Source organism: Herpailurus yagouaroundi, unplaced genomic scaffold, assembly GCF_014898765.1.
Source record: "Herpailurus yagouaroundi ecotype Mexico unplaced genomic scaffold, PumYag 185, whole genome shotgun sequence".
Classification (NCBI taxonomy): domain Eukaryota; kingdom Metazoa; phylum Chordata; class Mammalia; order Carnivora; family Felidae; genus Herpailurus; species Herpailurus yagouaroundi.
In genome coordinates this window covers 17,814,957-17,839,256 of record NW_024412416.1, presented here as the reverse complement: position 1 = coordinate 17,839,256, position 24,300 = coordinate 17,814,957, and the positions used below count along the sequence as shown (strand labels likewise).

The window sequence follows — 24,300 nt, the reverse complement described above, 5'->3', positions numbered from 1 at the left end:
GTGTTGAAATTTTCTTAGACCTAGCATCAATTTCTGGGGAAAATGTGTATTTATAAAGGTAACTATAATTATCATTTAACACCTTTGTTTTCTTATTTAAAAATTAGAGGACAATGTATATAAAAATATGCAAGAATCAAAGGAAACCCACGTATCCAATCACCTGGATGAAATTGTTGCTGCTGTCAGCATTACACCTAGAAAGAAGATCCAAAACAAGCTGCCTCAGACAGCACTCTTCCAGCCTCCTCGAGAGAAACTCCACCTCTGTGAAGAGAAAGCGAAGTCTTATTCTAGCAGTCACAAAGTAAGGATCCTTCATTTTCTACACCTGTGCTCTGATAATGACTGAGCGTCTAGGCTATATTTCTACCCTCTTTGGTACAAGAGAGTATATAGGGGATGAGTGGGTGTAGCCCCTCGGGGCTCCAAGCACATCACTTGGTACAGTCAACATTGTATTTGCTGAATGAATGCACAAATGAACAAACAAGTCTATCCTGACCTCTGGCAAGTGTGTACTAGACCACTGGGTTGTAGGTTTGATCTACTGCCATCTTTTTCCATCAGTGAATAAACACTTATTGAGCTCCCCCTAGTGCCAGGTCTAGGCATGGGAACATAACAAAGCAGACAAAACTCTTGATCTTGTTTTCTGAAAGTTTTACTCATTCACTTGCTTATTCCATATGCATTTTTCTGCCACCACTTAGGTGTTGGGCCCTGTTTGTCCATCCATTTATTTCACAGATATCTATTGTATACCTAATATATGCCAGGTGCTGTGCAGGTGCTGGGGGCACGGATGGGAAAGCTAGCCTTTGCCTTGGAGGGACTCATGGTTTGATTGTGATGATAGGCGGGGGGAGAGACAATGGTAGTCAGTGTGATAAGTTCTGTGATGGACTCAAGTTTGGGTGAAATAGATGCAAAACGTAGAGGAAGGGGGAGGCAGTGGGCACGGAGGTGGTGAAAGGAGATCAGTTAAGGCATGCTTCTTGGGATGGGAGTGACTTGGCCTGCACTGATAACAGTGCTTAGGAGTAGGCCAGGTAAGAGCGAAGACGATAGTGTTCTGGGCAGGGGTAGCAGATATAGGATAGTATTATTCTGTATAGTATAGTATTATTAGCTATAGTCATAATGTTGTATGTTACATCCCCAGGACTTATTTATTTTATAACTAAAAGTTTGTACTTTTTGACTGCCTTCACCCTTTTTACACACCTCCCAACCCCGTAGCAACCACCTGTCTGTTCTCTATATCTATGAAGCTTTTCGTTGTTGTTTTTTAAGATTCCACATATAAGTAAGATCATACAGTGTTTGTTTTTCTCTGATTTATTTCCTTAGTATAATGCCTCGAGTCTATCCATGTTGTCACAAATGGCAGAATTCCCTTACTTTTTACAGTTGAATAATATTCCATTATATATATGTATCATATTTTCTTTATTTATTCACCCATCCATGGACACTTAAGTTGCTTCCATAGGATTCAGGCTTTAGTGACATAGCGCAGGAAATGAGGTTGGATTATGGAAGGAGCTGGGGCCCAGAGGGTGTTCAATACCCAGAGAAGGAGTTCAGATTTCCTCCTAAAGGTATTAGAAACTCTCCTAGGATGATAAGTAGGAGTGTCACAAGCAGATTTGAGCGTCTGGAATGATCACTCACATAGCTGAGTGGAGGAAGGGTGAGAAGGGAGCAAAATTGGAGGAGGAGGCCCAGTTCAGAAGCTATTTGTAATTATACCAGCAAGGAATTAGAAGAGCCTGAACTACATGTAGCAGGGTCAGTAAAGATGCTAAGATCATCTGGTAGGAATTTGGAAATGTGAATCAGGAAGACCTGGTGACTGAGGGGATGTAGGGTTTGTAGAGGCAAGAGTGAATCAGAGTGGATGTATACAATTCATGACTTAGGTCTCAGCCAACTTGGGTGACTAGAGGCTTGCCAGACCCTTTGCCATTAAATGAATACAGGCGGAAGAGCAGGATTATGGAGAGGAGGCATGAATTTGGTCTTGAATGTGTACTTATTCATTATGCAACAGATCAGTATGCACTGTGTGCCAGGCTGTGTGGTAGGTAGGAACTGGGCTGGCAGCCTTTCTCAACCAGAGTCCTGCAAGAGAATTAAGCCTTAATGCCCTAAGGCATTCAATGTGTGTAAAGAATTAGCTTCTCTTCTGTGGGTCTAGGATGGCACTAAATTATTTTCTGTGTTCTGCAGTTCAGTTGAGGCACCCCTGGATACCGTGGTGAACAGCGCAGGCAGGTTGCATGGCCTCATGGAGCTGAGGGGCAGTCCGCATTGCAAATACACTAGCAAGCCAGAGACTATGTCAAGTGCTATTGAGGAAAGAGTGGGCCTGTCTATGAACAGGTGACGTAAGAGCTTAGACCTTAGGAAGTGAAGGAGCCAGCTTGGAGGAGTTAAGGGAAAAGAGTTCTAAGGAGAGGAAGCAGCACATGTAAAATCTATGAGGTGGGCACAAGCGAGACATGTTTGAAGTGAGAAAGGAAGCTACAGACTGACGTGAAATGCAGTTGGAGAGGCAGGCAGTTCACTTAGGACCTTGCAGGTCTCCAGCTAAGTGCCGTGCGAGCCCTTAAAAGTGTTTTCTGGAAAGTATTAACATGATGTAATTTGCTTTTTAAAATAACCTTTTGTTGGCATTATTTTACTTTAAAATACTTTCAGACTTACAGAAAAGTTACAAGACTCACCAGTTGCTAACATTTGCTTTATTTCTGTGTGTGTGTGGCATTATTTTTCTCAATTATCTCAGAGTAAATTACAGATATTATAGATTTACCCCTAACTATCTTAGAGGATACTCCTACCTACCCACAGGATCATGATTAAAATCAAGAAACTGGAGGAGCACTGGGTGTTGAATAGAAACCAATTTGACAATAAATTTCATATTAAAAAAATAAAATAAAATTAAGAAACTAATATTGGTATAATATTATTATCTAATCTGCTAACCTTATCCATATTTCTTGAATTATCTCAATAGCGTCTTTGGCAGAAAAAAAATCAGACAGATCCATGCTCTGCTCTATTAATTCACATAGAATATAGTTGTGAAGTCTCTTTAGCCTTCTATAATCTACTAGAACGATTCCTTGGCCTGCCTTTGTCTTTCATGATCTTGATATTTTTGAAAAACTTACTGTGTTAGTCTGCTCTGGCTGCCACAATACAACACCACAGACTGGGTGACTGAAGGAAGTTTAAGAGCAAGGTTCCAGCAGGGTCTGTGTCTGGTGAGAGCTCTCCCCTTGGGCTGTAGATGGCTGCCTTCTTGCTGTGTGCTCACATGGCCTCTTTGTGTTGGGGGCAGTGGTAAAGAAGGGGGAGAGAGAGGCGACGCTTCTTATAAGGACAGTAATTCTGTTGGATCAGGGCCCCACCTTTATGACCTCATTTAACTTCAGTCACTTCCTTAGAGGCCTGTCTCTAAATGCCACATTGGGGGTTAGAGCCTCAACATATGAATTTGGAGGGACACAAATATTCAGTCCTTCACAAGTACACTCCAATTATTTTGTACAGTATCTCTCAATTTGCTTTTCTCATGTGTGTCCTCATGATTAGATACAGGTTGTCCGTTCTGGGCCAGAATTCCACAGACAAGACCTATGGGTCTTTTTTAGTGTATCACAGCAGGACGCATATGGTGTCCTCTTGTCTCCTTACCGTGATGCTAACTTTGATCACATGGTCCAGGTGCTGTCTGGCAGGCTTCTTCTCTTGGGATTGCTATTCTTCCCTTTGTAATTAATAAGTATCTTGTGGGAAGATTCAGCAAAACTGTGTGTGTGTCCTTTTCCTCATTAAAATGTCACCCCCTACTTTTAGCGTCCATTAATGATTCTCACTTGAATCAGTTATTACTACGATGTTTGCCAAATGGCAAATTCTCTGACCTCAGCATTCTTTCAATATTTATTTGGCATTTCTATAAGGAAGAGTGTTCCTTCTTTACACTCTATTATTCACTCATTTATATAAGTTATGGGCTCAGGAAATTGCTTTTGAAATGTATTACCATCTATTATAATCGTCAAAACATGAATTGTTTCATATTTGCCGGTATTTGCCCCTTCACACTGGCTCCCACCTCCTCGGTACATCCCCATTGATCTTTACTCATTTCAGACACAGCAAGATTCTTCAGATTCATCTTATACTTTCCCTGCTCCAGCTGTGGATTCTTAGCAAAGAATAGTGTTTAGACACCAAGATTTGGGTATTAAAAACTCATTTTTACTTTTTTATTTAAAAAATTGTTTTTGAACATTTATTTATTTTTGAGAGAAAGAGACAAAGTGTGAGCAGAAGAGGGGCAGAGAGAAAGGGAGACACAGAATGAGAAGCAGTCTCCAGGCTCTGAGCTGTCAGCACAGAGCCTGAAGCGGGGCCTGAACTCATGAGCGGTGAGACCATGACCTGAGCTGAAGTCTGATGCTTAACTGAGCCACTCAGGCACCCCAAAAACTCATTATTAAATATATATATGGCCAGACCTACTGATCATCAGAGCTGCATATTTTAATGTTAAGGAGTTAAAGAAATTTCACGTGGCCCAAGAATGGTTTTGTGAAAAGAACTCTGGACTTGGCCTCAGGGAGCTGAATTTTAAGTCTCGACTCTACCATTTGGTGATAAATCCTTTCATCTCTCCAGATTTACATTTATTCTTTAAATTAAGGGATCAAATTATATTATTTCCAAGGCACATCCCAGTTATGAAATTGTCTGCCTACTTATACTTCTCTTCTGTCTGCCTCCTCCCCATGCCTGTTGGATGAAGCCACTGGAACTGGCAGAATAAAGATCAGAAAGCCAAAGGGATATTTGGAGTGTGCATTCTAGCAAGTAAAAAGGTTGAGGGAGGGCAGGCTGCTCTTCTGTACCCCAGTTGCAGGTAGTGAGGACCCAGGCTACGATTGAGGGGCCTGACTTTCAGTCTACATAGCCCTCTTCTTAGAAATCTGTGGTTGGGATAGATTCATTGTCAGATCAGGTCCTCTCTCTTTTTGCTCGACTGTCTGTCTAGACTCCCAAGTGTTTTCATCATTTCTTTCTTTTTTCTTCACTGTATTCACTTGCTATGTCTCCAAGGAAGCCATTCCCTAAACTCCCAGCTTTAGCTGGACTCTATCTACAAAGAGACAATCCACTGCCAAGATGGCTCCCTCCTCTGATTGACTAATTGGTGTCAGCTATTGGTACCTTTCTACAAGGGCCTCTCTTTAGGCTTCCTCATAGCATGGTGGTTAGGTTATCAATTTCCTAGGGCTGCCATAACAGAATACCTCAGACGAGGTGGCTTAAACATCAGAAGTTTATTTTCTCCAAGTTCTGGAGGCTACAAGTCCAAGATCAAAATGTTGGCAGGGTTGATGTCATTTGGAGGCTTAGCTTGAATACGGTGCCCTCTCCCCATGTCCTCACAATTTTTTTCTTTCTGCGTGCCCATCCCTGGTATTTCTTCCTCTTCTTGTAAGAACATCAGTCATGTTGGGTTAGGGCTCTACCCTAACGGCCTCATTTTAACTTACCTCTTTAAAGACCTTCTCTCCATATACTGTCACATTTTAAAGTACTTGGGCCTCCAAAATTTGAGTTTAAGGGGCAGTGGGGACACAACTCAGCCCACAATTGTGTTCTGTTTCTAAGAAGAAACAGAAAACGGAAGCAGCCAGTTCCTTAAGACCTGGGCCCCCAAACTGTCACTGCATCATCCCATCCATATTCTATCAGCCAGTTATAAAGCCCAGATTCAAAGGGAAGGAGACAGAGATCCCCTATCTCTGGATGGAAAGAGTCAAAGGATTTTGGAGCTATATTTTAAAACTACCAGCCTTGCTTTGAGTATATTGCTGCTCCGAGCTGACCTGAACTGGACATACCAGCTCCCTGTTCTCTTGGTCCAGACACTGAACATAAATGGACTTCTCACTGCTTTAATGAAATCTGTTTGTCAGTTGCCAACCTCATTTCCTATGCTGATACCCTAGGCTGCTAAGAAAGGTATTTGAATGGAGAACCAGAGAGCCTTATTTGAAAACTGGTACCACTTGCCCCCTGGTGCTTGAATGTGTAGTAGCTGTTCATAGATGGGCAGCGAAAGCCTAGGGAATGGTTAGATGTCTGCTCTACTTTTTCTATTTCTTCTTTATTTGTTATCTTTCTCATAAGGTACTAAAAGCTTAAATGTTTTATCCATTTAAATATACTATAAAGTTTATTCATTTCTGTCAGGTATTGTCTATTTCACCCTAATAGATGAACCGCCCACGGCCCAAAATAGATCTTTGTCTATTTTCTTCTCTGATGTATCCCTGGCACCTAGTAGGTACTCAGGAAGTATACACTGAATGGACAAAAATGCTAGTTGACTTTGTGCTTTGTGACTCTGTGTTTTCAAGTCATCTAGCTCGTAAGCCCATTTTCTGTCCGTCACAGTATGAACAGGCTGTCCGCGAGCTTGTACGCTGCATGGCGCTGACGAGAATTTGCTATGGTGACTCACACTGGAAACTAGCAGAGGCACATGTTAATCTGGCCCAAGGCTACCTCCAGCTGAAAGGTGAGTTCATCTCCAATGGTGGCGGGAGGGGGAGAGGTAACAATCCATGGGTTTCTGCTCTTTCGTGCAAATGTGACTCACACGTAACTAGAAGGATTCAGTTTTCTTGAATATTCTCCTCTCCACCCATTGAGTAGCCATCTCATTTCAGAAAGAGCGAATGAGATTTTTTTATATAATATATAAAAAAGAGAAGGAAGATTTTAGCCCTTTGGAGGGCTTTGGAGAGCCCTTTATTTATGATCTTAAAAGTAGGGTTCTTGGGAGAGAATTGTTAGCTTTGAAGGTATTGCAGAAGGGGCCCAAGGCATGGAGCGTGGGCCTACAATGGGATCCATTCACATTTGTTTTGATGGAGAATTTCTTGCCTGTAAGCAACACCCCTCCCCCCCCAAAAAAACATAAATAAGAGATGAAATCAAGCCAGCAGTAAACAAAAGTTCATGTATTGGCTCATACAACTTGAAAACGCAAGGGTAAAACTTGCTGTAGACAACCAGGTGTCTACACAGGTTAAACCAGGTGTTCAACCAATGTCATCAGATTTGTGTTTCTCTCTTAATCTTCCCCTTGGCTCTGTTTTTCTCTGCATGGACTTTGTTCTTACCCAGGCTTTGCCCATCTGGCAGCAGCAAGGCTTGCAGAAGTTTTATTTAGACTTCCTTCATCAGCATTCCCAGGGAAAAAAAAAAAAAAAAAAAGAATGTCTTTTCACCAAAATCTCAGGAGTTGGGGGTTCTATTGGGGCTGACTTGGATGGTAGGTCAAAGGCAAGGAATAGTCAGATGATAGATCTGCCTTTTGGCTCCACTAGATCCTGGAGGACAGGCTGACCTTGGCTAAATCACATGGATTGGGTGTACAGGGGCTGGGCATTCTCAGAAGAAAACGAAAGAAGGAGGAATGGATGCAGGGAAGGCAAAAAACAACAGGATATCATGTTTTCTTCTCCCTCACCCAGGACGAGGTGTACAAGAGTACATCTCTGTACTCCCTTTCTTTAAAAGTGATGATAATGATGGTGGTGCTAACTTCCCAGGATGGATCCAGTGAATAAATAAAATAACAAGAAGTGGAAAACACCACAGTGCTAAGCACAGAATTGCCACCCAATGAATTTGGTCAAATCTGATTATTAACTGGTCCCACTTGTTAGATCAAAGATTTTTAGAGCCAGAGGGGACCCTGGAGATTATCGAGTTCAAACCCCAGAACCCCCTCCTATATTTTTAGATCCAGAGGAGACAAATGAGATGAAACAACTTATCCAACTTATAATGTTAGTAGGGTTTTGGATGCCAGCACCAGTGACCTGGCATCTGGGATTTCAAATAATGCTTTTCTTCCATAGGCTGCTACCTTTTTGCATGATAGTCTTTCTTTCTCAAGTTAAAGTGAGAGCGGGTACCTGGGTGACTCAATTAAGTGTCTGACTCTTGATTTTGGCTCAGGTCGTGATCTCAAGGTCAGGAGAGCCAGCCCCTCATAGGACTCTGTGCTGAGCATGGAGAGTACTTAGGATTCTCTCTCTCCCTCTCTCTCTGCCTTTCTCCTGCTCATGTACTCTCTCTCAAAATAAATAAATAAAATTTTTAAGAAATACAATGCACCACTAACTTTTGTAATATTGCATGTGTAATTGGCACTAAAAAATCACTGGTAGGTTGATTAAATATGTACTTTAAAAAAATTAGACAATCTATAAGCATTCCCACATGAAGGACATACCTTGGAATTTCTCCATCAGAAAGTATATTCTTCCATTTTATAGACATCAGAACAGCATTAATTTTGTAGTTTGGCAGCTTCCTAGAGATTCTGAGATACACTTTCATAAAAAAAAAAAAAAAAAAAGACCGGGGTGTATAGATGTGGATAGAATGAAGGACGTCAGTGTGGGGGAAAATGGTTGGGAGTATGGAGAAGTGAAAAGCCCTGAAACCTAACTGGCAACCCCCCTTGCCACCCTTACTACATATTAATAAGCCCATGGAAGAACACTGGAACACAGTGGGGAATTCGTTCTTGGTAGAGATTATTTTCCTTGATGTTGTCCCATGTTGTCATATTAGCCAACAAATTTATAGGAATAAGATTGTAGCACATTAGCCCATTCTGTCATTGGAATTGTATCTGTAAAGTGTTTTTAGATATCATTGTATTTTTATTATGTTAAAATAACCCTCTAAAGTTATGATTATAGATGGATAAGCAGAAGCTTCAGAATTTTTAGTATGAAGATTGCTGTCACACAGCCAGAATGAAAATTCATGAATATCTTATTTCCTGCCCAGAATGCTATAGTCCTTGCATTCCATTTGTTTTCTTATAATTATTTAGAATATATTTCATATCTGATATTGGTGAGGTTTCAAAGTTGTTCAATTCCCGCTCATGCTGTTTAATTTCTAGAAAGACCATTTGGGGGAGATTTATCTTGAGTACTAGGTGTAAGCCACTGCTTTGGTTTTTACAGTCAGGACAATATTTCATGCTGCCCTGATATATCTCTATGTGTCACTTGACAGTCTGTGGAGGAGACCTAATTTTATTTCCTGGCCATAGATCATTATGGTCATGTGCCCTGCTGACATGAAAGAGAAACTAAGATCTCTTTTCCTTTGTCCACAGGACTGTCCCTGCAAGCAGAACAACATGCAGAAAAAGCCAAAGAAATCCTCACCAACTCCATCGTGCCTCCCTATAACGACAATACAGATGTTTTCAAGTGTTCGATTGAGCTATTCCATACCATGGGGAGAGCCTTACTCTCCCTTCAAAAGTATCCTTTTGCTTCTAATATTTACACGTAGAAATGCCATTCATAATGCCTACGTTTAATTTTTCAAGGCCAAATCAAAAGCTGACAGATGACTCTGAAAGGGTGATGGGAAGTTTAAGAGCCAAGGATGTCCCAAGAACTGGGGTCCCAGAATCTAGAACTATGTGTGACGTTTCCTGAACACAACTCAGGTTTAAAGAAGCTTCCGAGAATTTGACAAAGGCAGAGACACTTGCAAAGGAGCTGCTGCAATGTGGAAGGATTGTAAAGGAGGAATGGATAGAAATTCAAGCACGGATCAAATTGTCATTTGCACAGTAAGTTTCCGGTTTAGGGTGTTTTGAATACATGATGGCAGGAGGTTCTGGCAGAGAACCTGCCTGCTTTCAGGCAGAAGGAGCTTCTCCCATGATGCTGTGTCCATGGCTTCTCCATGGCCACTGTCCAGAAGCAAAAGAGGACCATGGTCATATCAGAGCATCCACAACCAAGGCACATACATCGTTGATGCAATTATATATACATATACATATACACACATGTAGATAGATAGATAGATAGTGCAATTACATACATGTGATGAAATTATACATTCACTCCTGGGTCCTAGAGTTCTGATGTCACTCCTTTGACTTTCTATTTCTTGCCTGCTCTCCTGAACCCCCTCCTCTGTATTTAAATCACCATATATTTCATACCACAGAGAGGAAGAAGATATTTGTCATACACATAACTGGCAAAGGACTTATATCTAGAATCTGTAAAAAAAACTCCTATATATCAATAAAACAAAGACAGACAACAGAATAGAAAAGCAGACAAGAGACTTCACACACACACACACACACACACACACACACACACACACATGCCCACATAGCTAATAAACATCCTAAATGTTCCATTTCATCAGTCATCAGGGAAATTAAAATTAAAATCAGAAGATACTACTACATCTCCACTAGAATGGCTAATTTTTTAAAAGGACTGATAATATCAAGTGTTGGTAAGGATGTCATGCTCTTATATGGTTTCTCATATGTTGTAGTTTAGAATGTATTTGGTATGACTACTTTAGAAAATGGGTTTGGCTTCATCTTCTAAATTTGAATATTTGCCTACTCTGTGACACAGCAGTATCACTCCTAAATATAACACAAATGCACACATATGTTCATCAAAAGAAGTGGCCAAGAATGTCCAAAGCTACATTATTTATAATAGCCAAGAATTGGAAACAACCCAACTGTTCATCAAAACTACTATAGATAAATGGGTGATGGGCATCGAGGAAGGCACTTGTTGGGATGAGCACTGGGTGTTGTATGTAAGCCAATTTGACAATAAATTATATATTTTTTTAGAAAAGTACAATAGATAGGGGCACCTGGGTGGCTCAGTTGGTTAAGTGTCCAACGTCAGCTCAGGTCATGATTTCATAGTTTGTGAGTTCGAGCCCCATGTCAGGCTCTGTGCTGACAGCTCGAGCCTGGAGCCTACTTCAGATTCTGGGTCTCCCTCTCTCTCCCCCTCTCCCACTCACACTCTGTCTCTCCTTCTCTTTCTCAAAAATAAATAAACATTAAAACAAAATTTTAAAAAAGTACAATAGATAAAATTGTGATCTGTTCATTCATACAAAGAAAATGATCAAACTGCTCCTTTGCCTAACATCACGGATGACTCTCACAAACATAATACTTAATGAAAGAAACCAGACCCAAAAGAATTCATACTGTATGATTCCATTTATGTAATGAGAAGAGGAGGGAAGTAATGACTGGGAGTGCCTGGTAGTCCAGAATTTCTTCCTGTCTAGAAGTAGATATTCTGTCTTGTATTGTAAGACAGGAAATAAGCAAGTCAAGGGTCGAATATCGGACATTTATTGCATCTAATGTTACTAGAACTTTTTTTTTTTTAACGTTTATTTATTTTTGGGACAGAGAGAGACAGAGCATGAACAGGGGAGGGGCAGAGAAAGAGGGAGACACAGAATCGGAAACAGGCTCCAGGCTCTGAGCCATCAGCCCAGAGCCTGACGCGGGGCTCGAACTCCCGGACCGCGAGATCGTGACCTGGCTGAAGTCGGACGCTTAACCGACTGCGCCACCCAGGCGCCCCTAATGTTACTAGAACTTAATGTCGAGTGGTGTTGCTACAAAAGAGGGTAAATTATCCTCCGCCAGAATTCGCACCTCCTCTAAGAATTCTTTCCAAATCAGCAGTACTAAATCTTGCCGGCAGATGGCGCGCCTTGTACACATCTGTGCTGAATATCCAACAAGAATTAGAGTCCATGTTCCCAGCTGGCCTACAAACTTACTTTGTGTTTAGCTGAGTTGTCTTAAACTTTGCCACTTCTTTACGTCCAGGTTCTCCACAGTGACATAGTCACTGGAACTTGCATGTTTGAACTGTGTGGTTTTCATTGGATCACTGTGCTTTGTTTCCTCACTGGATTATGAATGCTTTGCCCAAACGGGTCTGCCTCAGAAATTTGCGTGGCTTTGCTTTCGTACATTTCCGCAGTTCCACTCACAACCACAGAGGCCTTTTCTTTTACAAGGTCTTGGTGGTCGAAGGCCAGGATAATTTCTCAGACAGCTCTCGTGGGATTTATGTGCCTCTTAAAAGGGCATCTTTCATGTATCCTCTTCCTCCTTCTGCCTCGCCTTTTATGGTGCCCATCAGGCCAAGCCAGTTCTTTTCTCCTTGGGCTGACAGATAAATGCTGCCTGGTGACTCACGCTCTCTGCCTTCTCTCCCTCACTGTGGGCTGAAGCTTTCCCTTCTACCTGCCCTCCTCTGTGCCAGAACTACTCCATTCACTAACTTTTCATTAACTTTGGAGAGTGAATCCAAATCATGCTCCTCTGTGCAGATTTGTTTTTCTAAATGTGATACAGAAACTCAGTGGTGAACATGGGCGAACTCTTCCCATGTTAAGAATTATTTTCTGTTGCCGGTTACTGCTGCTCCAGAACGTGTGACCTGTCCAGGCTTTCCCTTGGACTGTGCGACATGCCATCTTTGGAGTCTTCTTTGGAGCACGTGGCCTGGCATTGCTGTGTTGAACTGGCTCTCAGGTGCACTGTGAAAACTAGAGTATCGACAGGACATTTCCTCTATATCTAAGGAAGGTGACGTGGTGTAGTCAACAGTGTGGGCTTTATTTTTTTAAGTTTTTTAAGTTTTTATCTATTTATTTTGAGAGAGACAGACAGCATGAGTGGGGGGGGGGCGGGTAGAGAGAGAGAGGGAAAGAGAGAATCCCAAGCAGGCTCCACTTTGTACTTTGGTGATAGCCCTTCCTTTCTTGCTTTTAGATCCTCGAGTGCTCAACTCAGTAATCTACAAGTCTGTTGCTTTCAGAACTTAGCTTTTTTTTTTTTTTTTTTTCATTAATACATGATCTGGAGGTCCTTGGTGTCTAAGCTGTATGTCTGTAGATGTGTTTCTTTAAAGAAGTCCCTTCTCGGGGCACCTGGGTGACTCAGTGGGTTAAGTGTCCAACTTCAGCTCAGGTCATGATCTTAAGGCTCGTGATTTTGAGCCCCGCGTTGGGCTCTGTGCTAACAGCTCAGAGCCTGGAGCCTGCTTCAGATTCTGTCTCCCTCTCTTTCTCTGCCCCTCCCCACTCTTACTCTGTCTCTCTCTCTCTCTCTCTCTAGAAAATAAAATAAATGTTAAAAAAAAATTTAAAAAAAGAATCACCTCTACATTTATTTTCTGGATATAAAAGCTCTGACAAATGCTCGTGTATTCAGAGCCCTGCCTCTTCCTTTCCTCCTCCGGGAAATGTCCTGCTCTTCTCCAGAGGAGAGGTTTGTCCTGGCAGCTCCTTCCATGGGACACTATTTGCCTGGCATGCCTTATGCTTGTTTAACAAGAAAGAAATCATTTACTTTTTTTCTGATGCTCTTCTCCATCCTATGTTCCTTTGATTAAAGAAATTCTCTGAACTTACACAACTTACACAACTCTGAACACAAACTCTGATTTTTGAAAAGTCGGGGTTTCTTTTAATGTGGAGAAGCAGAAAAGCACACAGAACACATTACTACCTTCATATACTTGATCTGCTTTCTGTTTCTTGAATCCCCTACAGCTTTACATTTCAGAGTACCATATTCTTGTCTTTCCATTTCTAACACTATATGCCTGTAATACACATTTCCTTAAACAACTACAAATAATACTGAGGATTTTAAACAACCACACCAGCTACTAACACTTGACCACCTTCCGTGCCAGGCTCTGGCAAAGTGCCGAAGTCCTGTGTGCTGGGCATGCTCGGTAGTCCCATTCTCAAATGAACCACATGGGGCTGAGAGAGGGGAGGTCATTTCCCAGGGTCACACAGCTGGGACTGGCAGAGGAGAGCCAGGTCTACCAAACTCTGGCGTCTGGGCTCCTCCCCGTGGCACAGATCACGTTCCCTAGTGCAAAACGGAGACCTGAGAGTACACTCTGCAGAGCAAAACCTTTGTTGTGTGTGCCAGAGGGTAGAGAGGGAGAGTCTCATGAAAGCCTTTTCTCCCTGTGACTCTAGAAAATCCCACTTGGCCTCTTGCAGGATTGATTTTTCCTCAGATTTCGCTTATTAGCAATATTCCCACCGAGACTTGCTGTTCACTGTTGCTCTGTATTCTTGCTAAATTTCAGAGATTTTTTTAAAAAAATGTTTATTTTGAGAGAGAGAGAGAGAGAGAGAGAATGCACTCGAGCAGGGGTGAGGCAGAGAGAGAATCCCAAGGAGGCTCTGTGCAATCAGCGCAGAACCCCATGCAGGGCTTGATCTCATAAACAGTGAATTATGACCACAGCCAAAATCAAGAGTCGGACTCTTAACCAACTGAGCCACCCAGGCACCCCAAATTCCAGAGCTTTTAAAAGGAAACTCTCCATTGTCTTAGTAATACCAAAGAGATTGCATTTGTTTATTGCCTGCTACAACAAGTCTCCAACCCTAGGAGATCTTCTGAGGCTCATCTGAAACTCCTTACGTGCTCTGTAGAATTCCTGTGGATGTATTTTCATTCAATAAAATATGTTGTGGTTGGAGTTGTGGCCCTGCCAGATTAACATACTGCCACATTCTGTTGTTCAAAACTCTCTATCTTTTCATCTGTCTGGTGTTTCCTAAAGCTGCCTAAACATATTATGGGCACGCTAGACAATAAATCCTCAAAGCATTCCCTGCAGGCAGATAGAAACGGAAAAGAGAAAATGTTGCCATCCCAAACATTACACTTGAGCAAATGCAGACAGACAAGATTACTTGAAATTGATGCTTTCAGTGATTTGGCGATGGAGGTAAGGCTATCATTTAGGTATTCCCTGGTATAGTACCCCTCCCTCCACCCCTTTTTTGTTAAATATATTGTGAAGCCAAAGTAATTGTATTTTCTGGAGCTCAGTGAGCTCCAGAAGGCTCATCATCGTAGGGACATTAGCTTGATAAGCCTCCATTTGTGGTGGTTGTACGAACTCCAGGACCCCGAGTGCTGGCAGCAAAACTCCAAGGGGCGAAGCCTGGACCCTGCTCCATTCTTTGCAAGCACTAAACAAAAGCGGGTTGCATCTGTTCATCTTTTTAACAGGATAAAAGTATAGATATTGCTATGCAAATGCTTCCCTACACACTAACCAAGCTTAAAATAGGATGTTTCTGGGGCGCCTGGGTGGCGCAGTCGGTTAAGCGTCCGACTTCAGCCAGGTCACGATCTCGCAGTCCGTGAGTTCGAGCCCCGCGTCGGGCTCTGGGCTGATGGCTCAGAGCCTGGAGCCTGTTTCCGATTCTGTGTCTCCCTGTCTCTCTGCCCCTCCCCCGTTCATGCTCTGTCTCTCTCTGTCCCCAAAATAAATAAACGTTGAAAAAAAAATTAAAAAAAAAAATAGGATGTTTCAGATACATGGAGTTCTTCTGTGTTCTTCCTAATCCTGTTTTCTTCCCCCCACACTACAGGCAATTGTTGTGCTTGATTTAGTGTTTTTCATTCTGAAAGCATGTATAACCAGGAAAATATACAGTATGATTTCTCATTTTTATTTTTTATTTTATTTTTTAAAATGTTTATTTATGTTGAGAGAGAGAGACAGACAGACAGAGAGAGAATGAGCAGGGAAAGGGGCAGAGAGAGGGAAAGAGAGACAATCCTAAGTAGTCCCTGCACTGTCATCATGGAGCCTGATGGGGGGTGGATGGAAGGGGGCTCAAATTCACAAACCGTGAGATCATGACTTGAGCTGAAACCAAGAGTCAGACGCTTAACCAACTGAGCCACCCAGGGGCCCCTCATTTTTAAAATTTTATATGTATATTTCCTTCTGTAGCTTGCTTTTCCCCCATTACATTTGTACTTTTGTATTTTTGAGATGTACGCATGTCAGCTGATAGGTGTTTCTCTAGTCTCTTCATTTTAAACCCACGTATTGTGTTTTATCCGTCTGACTTTCCCCTAACTCAATCATCAGTGCTCATGAGGGTGAACATGTAAATTGGTGGGATGAAATTCCAATTTTTCCACTGTGTAAATACGATTTGCCTCATCACTCTTATACATGTCTCTCTGGGCACACGTTCAAGATTATCTCTGAGGTCTACGCCCAGGAGTGGAATTGCTTACTTGACAAATACCCATGTCCTCAACTTTACCAGGTTTGCCAAATGCCAACTTATTTTTTTTTAAGTTTATTTATTTATTTTGAGAGAGAGAGAGAGCTAATGCACAAAGAGGAGGGGCAGAGAGAGAAAGAGAGAGGGGGAATCTCAAACAGGCTCTGAGCTGTCAGCCCCAACATGGGGCTTGACCTCATGAACCATGAAATCATGACCTGAGCCGAAATCAAGAGTCAGATCGGACGCTTAATCAACTGAGCCACCCAGGCACACACACCCCCGCCCGCTGCAAATGCCAACCTATATTCTCACCAGTAGGACATGGAAATTCCCATTACTCCACATCCTTGCCGACATTTGATACAGTAAAACTTTTTATATGTGCCAATCATATGGTTTCTTTAATTGCATTTCCTTAATAGTGAGGTTGACCATCTTTTCACATGTATACTAGACATTTGGAATTCCTATTCTGTGAATTGTCTATTCATGTCTTTTGCTCATTTTTAAATTGGGCTTTTTTTTTTATTAATTTTTAGACATTCTTCATATTTCTGACAACCAACTATTTGCTACTTACGTATATTGTGTGTTCTCCCAGTGTGTACTTCAGGCTTTTCACTTTCTTTAATGTTGACTTTTGATACGCAGGAGTTTTTATTTGTAAGATGACTAAATTTTTTCTGTTTCTAAATTGTTTCATGTTTTCTGTTCTAATTTATATTTTTTGTCTTGTTTAAAAAAATCCCTCCTTACAGGGGCACCTGGATGGCTCAGTCAGTTGAGTGTCCAGCTCTTGGTTTCAGCTCAGGTCTTGATCTATGGGTCATGAGTTCAAGCCCTGCATTGGACTCCAAGCTGGGTGTGAAGCTTAGTTTAAAAAAAAAATCCTTCCCTACCCAAAATCGTGGAATTACTTTTTCTTATATATTTTTTAAACATATCAAAGTTTTGCTTTTTGAATTTAGGCCTCTAATCCACCTAGAACTTTTGTGTACATTGTATGAGGGATCTAATTTTTCCCCCTGTGGATGACCTAAGTGAGGAGGTAAGTCATTTTAGCTACAAGAGAAAGAAGGACTCAGGGTCTAAAGAATTCAGTAGTTTGAAATTTGAGGCCAATAATAGGCTGACAAAAATCTTTTCAATTTAGAGCGTTCAGAAATGGCAACAGGTCGCCTTCAAGAATGGATCCTCATGTGTGACTATGGCCCTTCAGGGCGGGCACCCTGCTAAGTGCAGCTTGCTGGTTGTCATGGGATTCGTGGGCTGTGCTTTCATTTGGACGTTCTTGTATCAAAGGCAAAACCATGGCCAGTGAAAGTCATGTGTTTGTTCCTGCTGAATTTGCCTGCTTCCGGGTCTCCTTCTCAGCAGATATTCAAATTTCCAGGCAGGGAGGTAATAGAAAGTCAGATGTGAGCACAGTGTAATTAAAAAAAAAAAAAAAAAAAAAAATGGTGCTCCCATATCTAAGTAGCCACTCTGGGTAAGTATACGTATACCCAGTGTTCTTGTATTAGGGGTCTAAGGGAAGGAAAACCTCCAGGCCTAGAGTTGGCCAGTAGGGGTTCCATATTGGTTTGCAAGGGCTACCATAACAAAGTACCACCCACTAGGTGACGTGAACCACAGTAAGTTCTTCTCTCACAGTGCTGGAGGCTGGAAGTCTGAGATAAAAGTATTGGCCGTGCAGGTTCCTTCTGGGGGCTGTGAGGGAGAATCTGGTCTGGGCCTCTCTCCCAGCTTCTGGTGGGTTCCTGGCAATCTCTGGTGTTCCTTGGCTTATAGATGCATCACCCCGATCTTGCCTTCATCTTCACATGGACTGCCCCCCTCTATGTGTCTTTGTGTCCAAACTCCTCCTTTTTGTAAGGATACGAGTCACATTGGATTAGGGGGTCTACCTACTCTAGTATGACATCTTTTTTAAAAAATGTTTTTAATGTTCATTTTTGAGAAAAAGAGAGAGAGTGTGAGTGGGGGAGGGGCAGAGAGAGAGGGAGACACAGAATCCAAAGCAGGCTCCAGACTCTCAGCTGTCAGCACAGAGCCTGATGGGGGGCTTGAACTCACTCACGAGCCGTGAGATCATGACTCGAGCTGAAATTGGACACTTAACTGACTGAGCCACCCAGGCGCCCCTAGTATGACATCTTAATTTAACTAATTACATCTGCAACAACCTTAGTCCCAAGTAAAGTCACTGGAGGTGAGGACTCGAATGTAGGAATCTGGGTGGGAGGAAACAGTGCAGGCCCTAATAGGTTTTTACAAGGTTCCTTTTATTCCACCTTTTATAAAATTTCAACAACTTGCTCCACCCTTAATTAGCTCAATAGTCTACAATATTTTGGCTACCAAGTCAATATGAAAACATGTTCTCTTTTTGAAGATTTTTTTCACTAAAACTTATTCTGGAAGCCATGAAAATTAAGGTGTGAACTATAGCCTCAGAGTCTTCTAAGCTAATGGATTTGTATTTGTAGGTTGTTCTTCCCTCCCTCCCTCCCTCCCTCTGCAGCTTATCCTCCCTCCTTCTATCAGGCAGCACTTCATGTTTGCTCTCCCATGGAAGCCCCGCCCAGCCCGCCGCCATCTTGGTCACCTCACACTACTAAGGCAAACCTTCCCCTCAGAATGACCTTGGACTTCCTGGGGATCATATGGCTACTGTCAGACACTGTGCAAGGTGCTGGGATGCCAAGATGAATGAGGCGGGCTTGGACCCTGCCTTCACAGATCCCAGCGGCTGAGTTGCCAGGCAGTTATAATAGAACCTGAGAGATGTTTCCCCAGCAGGGAAGGTTCACAGTTCCGTGGGAGCACAGTCAGGTGTTCACTGAGGCACCCAACCCAGCCTGGGCTGTCAGGGAACAGAGCAGGGGTTAAGATGAGAAAGCCAGGTGCCCAAGCCACACCATTTAAGGAGGCACTCACTCTTGGGTGCGCACCCTGCACTTGCTTGCCCCATGAGAGTGAGTGTCACCTTAAATGGTGTGTCAGGGAAGGCTTCCTAAAGGAGGAGACTGTTAAGCTAAAACTAAAAAGAGGAATGGTAGTTAGAAAGATTAATGGAAGTTTACCAGGCAGAGATGGAAGAAAGAAGAGAACATTCCAGATAGAATGGCCCAGCGAACATCCAGAGTTGAAAGGTACACTTGACGCAAAGGAGGATGGCATCAGGGAAGCTAGATGGGAAGGTTTAGATGATGCTCAAGGGTAATCTGAACTCATCAAGTCCTGAGAAACTCAGGTCCCAGGAGAGCCACCGTCACCTCTGTGCCACCTTTGTGCAGTTAGGTGAGTGGACAGAGCCTTTGTGAGAATTGGGAAAGGTGCCCTTTCTTCCAGGCAAACATAGCTTTGTGTCCAAGCACAACAGCTCATCCAGCAGAGCGTGGGCTGGACTGAAACTCCCAATGGCCACCTCGAGCAGGTGTCTGTCAGAACGTGGGCACAGAGAGAAGGAGCAGGAGTCTGTGGGTGCAGAGCCAGGCCCTGCTGGCAGCAGTTTGGGCTCCTTTGTGTGGGACCAGGGCCCCAAGCCCATGCCCCGGACGGCTGGGCAGGGGGGCAGCACTCAGCTAGGGGATTGGCCTTTCTATTCTCACCCGTCTTTGACACACTCTGAATTCTGCACATCCGGGTAACTTAGGGAGCTGTATAGAACTTACCCTGCTTCTATAACTCACCAGCACTCAAGGTAATTTCCTCGACCACAGCTTATTGGCTTGAAACAATCAGCCAAAGGAAAAAGATTTTGGGTTTATCACCAATTTCTTGATTCTTCCATGTCTGCATACTTGCAGACATCATAACAGGAAATACATTAACATATTTAAACTTACAAAGTGAGGTGCCTGGGTGGCTGAGTCGGTTAACCGTCCAACTTTGGCCCAGGTCATGATCTCGCGGTTCGTGAGTTTGAGCCCCACATTGGGCTCTCTGCTGTCAGCACAGAGCCTACTTCGGATCCTCTGTCTCCTGCTCGCTCGCTCGCTCTCTCTCTCTCTCTCTCTCTCTCTCAAAATAAATAAACTTAAAAAAAAATAAACTTACAGAGTAATTGATTTACCAGAAGATTCCATTAAGAATAATTTTATGTGGCTTTTCCCTCCATGAATTTCCTGCTTTCTCATTAGGATTATAATTTTCGTAGACCGAGGCATTCCCCCAGAAGACCCAGGCATTGGAGCTCATCAGGAAACAAGCTTACAGCTCTGAAAGAATAGAGAGTGAGGCCAGTAGCTCAGTGTCCCAAGTCCAATTTATGGCCTCCTCTGGGGGATGCCCATTGCTGAGGGGTCAGGTGCAGGAGGACCCACAACATTCTCTGCTCTCCTAATCCTTCAGCCCTAAAAACAGTTGGGTAGGATCGCCTAATCACGCGGGACCAATTTAAAGCCAAAGCACACATCCTTTTCTGACCTGGTTTGTGCTGGTTCAAAATGGCTCAAAGACAATATTAAGAGAAAAGTATTTTGGTTTTTGTTTAACATTATTACAATTATTTTAAATTAAAATTACTAATTTTATGGGTACCACTAAACCTTATCTGTATTTAGTTTTGCTTTGAAATGTTCACAAACTTTTAAAATTTTTTTAAGTGTATTTATTTATTTTGAGAGAGACAGAGATGGTGTGAGCAGGGGAGGAGCAGAGAGAGAGGAAGAGAGAATCCCATGGAGGCTCTGTGTTGCCTGCACAGAGCCAGACTCGGGGCTCCACTCATGAAACTGTGAGATTATGACCTGAGCTGAAACCTAGGGTCAGACGCTTAACCAACTGAGCCACTCAGGTACCCCACACAAACTTTTTTAAATAGCAGATTTAGTGAGCCATAACTAACATACCATACAACTCACCCAACTGAAATACACAGTTCAGTGGTTTTCAGTATATTAACAAACCACAGTCGTTTTCACTTTTTCATCCCATTAGCAGTCTCTATTACCATGTTCCCCCAGCCCCTGAAAACTACTAATCTACTTTCTCTCTGCGGATTTGCCTGTTTGGGACATTTCATATACATGGGATCATACAATGTGTGGCCTTTTGTGACATACTTTCCCCCCCCCCTTTTTTTTCCTTTGGCTTTTTAAAAAGTGTTTTATTAGTTTCAGGTGTACAATATAGTGATTCAATACTTCCATATGTCACCTGGTGCTCATCATAACAAGTGCACTCCTAAATCCCCATCACCTATTTCACCCATCACCCACCTCCTCCCCTCTGGTAAGCATTGGTTTGTTCTAATTAAAAGTCTTTTTTTTTTTAATTGAAAAAATGTTTTTAAGGCTTTTTAAAGTAATCTCTACACCCACCTTGGGGTTCGAACTTACAACCTCGAAACCAAGAATCACGTGTTCTACTTACTGAACCAGACAGGCACCCCAAGAGTCTGTTTCCTGATTTTTCTCTCCCTTTCTCTCTTTTTCCCCTTTGCTCATTTGTTTTGTTTCTTAAATTTTACATATGAGTTAAGTCCTATTTTGATATTTGTCTTTGACTTAGTTTGCTTAGCATTTTCATTATATTCTCTAGCTCCATCCATGTCATTGCAAATGGCCAGATTTCATTCTTTTTTATAGTTGAATAATATTCCATTGTACATATATACCACATTCATCAATCAGTAGATATGGGTTGCTTCCATAATTTGGCTATTGTAATTAATGCTACCATAAACATAGGGGTGCATGTATCTCTTTGAATTAGTGTTTTGTATTCTTTGGGTAAATACCCAGTAGTGTGATTGCTGGATAGTAGGGTACTTCTATTTTTAGCTTTTTGAGGAACCTCCATACTATTTTCCAGAGTGGCTGCACCAGTTTGCATTCCCACCAACAGTGCACGAGGGTTTCTTTTTCTTCACATTCTCACCAAACACCTGTTGTTCCTTGTGTTGTTGAGTGTAGCCATTCTGACAGGTGTGAAGTCATAGCTCATTGTAGTTTTGATGTGTATTTCCGTGATGGTGAGTGATGATGAACATCTTTTTACATGTCTGTTGTCTGTGTGTTTTCTTTGGAGAAATGTCTGTTTATATCTTCTGCCCATTTTGTAACTGGCGGGGTGTTGACTTTTATAAGTTCTTTATATATTTTGGATACTAACCCTTTATTGGATATGTCATTTGCAAATATCTTCTCCCATTCTGTAAGTTGCCCTTTAGTTTTGTTGATTATTTTCTTCACTATGCAGAAGCTTTTTATTTTAATGCAGTCCCAATAGTTTATTTTTGCTTTTGTTTCCCTTGCCTCAGGAGACATCTCTAGAAAGAAGTTGCTTTGACTAATATCAAAGTAGTTACTGCCTATGTTATCCTCTAGGATTTTTATGGTTTCAGATCTCACATACAGATCTTTAAATCATTTTTGAATTTATTTTTATGTATGGGGTAAGAAAGTGGTCCAGTTTCATTCTTTTGCATGTTGTGGTCGTTTCCCAACAACATTGGCTGAAGGGATGATCTTGTTTTCCATTGGATATTCTTTCTCATTTTGTTGAAGATTATTTGACCATGTAGTTGTGGGTTTATTTCTGGGTTTTCTATTCTGCTCCACTGATCTATGGTGTCTATTTTTGTGCCATTACCATACTGTTTTGATTACTACAGCTTTGTAATGTACCTTTAAGTCTGGAATTGTGATGCCTCCAGTTTTGCTTTGCTTTTTCAAGATTGCTTTGGCTATTTGGGGTCTTTTGTGGTTTCAAACAAATTTTAGGATAGTTTGTTCTAGTTCTGTGAAACATGCTGTTGGTATTTTGATGGGGACTGCATTAAATACATAGATTGCTTTGGGTAGTGTAGACATTTTAGCAATATTTGTTCTTCCAATCCATGAACATGGGATGTCTTTCCATTTCTTTGTGTTGTCTTCAATTTCTTTCATCAGTATTTTACAGTTTTCAGAGCACAAGTCTTTCACCTCTTTGGTGAGGTTTATTCCTAGTATCTTATTCTCTTTGGTGCAGTCATGAATGGGACTGTTTTCTTAATTTCTCTTTCTGCTGCTTCATTATTGGTGTATAGAAATACAACAGATTTCTGGACATTGATTTTGTATCCTGCGACTTTACTGAATTCACTTGTCAGTTCTAATGGGTTTTTTTGGTGGAGTCTTTTGGTTTTCTGTATATTGTATCATGCCACCTGCAGATAGTGAAAGTGTTACTTCTTCCTTACTGATTTGGATCCCTTTTATTTCTTTTTGTTGTCTGATTACTGTGGCTAGGACTTCCAGTGCTGTGTTGAGTAAAAAAGTGGTGATAGTGGACATCCTTGTCTTTTTCCTGACCTTAGCAAGAAAACTCTCAGTTTTTCTCCATTAAGGATAATGTTAGTTGTGGGGTTTTCATATATGGCCTTTATTATGTTGAGATATGCTCCCTCTAAACCTATTTTGTTGAGGGTTTTTATTAGGAGTAGATGTTGTACTTTGTCAAATGCATTTCTGGCATCTATTGAAATGTTCATATGGTTCTTATCCTTCCTCCTATTGATAGGTTGTACAGTGTTGATTGATTTGCAAATATTGAACCACCCTTGCAGCCCAGGAATAAATCCCACTTCATCATGGTAAATGATTTTTTAAATGTATTGTTGGATTTGGTTTGCTAGTATTTTGTTGAGGATTTTTGCATCTATGTTAGTCGGGAATATTGGCGTGATTCTCTTTTTTAGTAGTGTCTTTATCTGGTTTTGGTATCGGGGTAATACTAGCCTCATAGAATAAATTTGGAAGTTTTCCTTCCTTTTCTGTTTTTGGGAATAGTTTGAGAAGAATACATATTAACTCTTTTTAATTTTTTTTATTTTTTATTTTTTTTTAATTAAAAAAAATCTTTATTTATTTTTGAGAGAGAGAGAGAGACAGAGTGCGAGTGGAGGAGGAACAGAGAGAGGGAGACAAAGAATCCGAAGCAGGCTGCACAGAGCCTGATGTGGGGCTTGAACTCACAAACTGTGAGATCATGACCTGAGCCAAGTCAGATGCTTAAACTACTGAGACACCCAGGCGCCCCTTAACTCTTTTTTCAACGTTTGGTAGACTGGGGCGCCTAGGTAGCTCAGTCAATTAAACATCTGACTCTTGGTTTCAGCTTAGCTCACAATCTCACGCACAATTCCTGAGTTCCAGTCCCACATCCAGCTCTGTGCTGACAGCACAGATCCTGCTTGAGATTCTGTCTCTCCCTCTTTTTCTGCCTCTACCCTGCTCATACACATTCTCTCTCTCTCTCTCTCTCTCTCTCTCTCTCTCTCTCTCTCTCTCT

General features: G+C 41.8%; 1 protein-coding gene and 1 long non-coding RNA gene across 8 annotated transcripts in view; one reads left to right on the top strand and one right to left on the bottom strand.

The window, feature by feature from the left end:
* TTC23 (tetratricopeptide repeat domain 23) overlaps positions 1 to 24,300 on the top strand; it is a 106,220-nt gene that overhangs the window by 23,816 nt on the left and 58,104 nt on the right. For all 7 annotated transcript variants that reach the window (XM_040493776.1, XM_040493779.1, XM_040493778.1 and 4 more), the window contains exons 2-5: positions 108 to 307; positions 6,487 to 6,610; positions 9,242 to 9,392; positions 9,584 to 9,709. In XM_040493776.1, the coding sequence (XP_040349710.1) occupies positions 128 to 307; positions 6,487 to 6,610; positions 9,242 to 9,392; positions 9,584 to 9,709 (581 nt within the window). In that variant the 5' untranslated portion in view covers positions 108 to 127. The remainder of the gene's footprint in view (positions 1 to 107; positions 308 to 6,486; positions 6,611 to 9,241; positions 9,393 to 9,583; positions 9,710 to 24,300) is intronic.
* Positions 155 to 3,690, bottom strand: LOC121042483 (uncharacterized). The gene is made up of 2 exons (XR_005796250.1): positions 3,186 to 3,690; positions 155 to 267 (listed from the first exon to the last, which is right to left on the bottom strand). It is a non-coding gene; the product is annotated as an uncharacterized LOC121042483 (long non-coding RNA).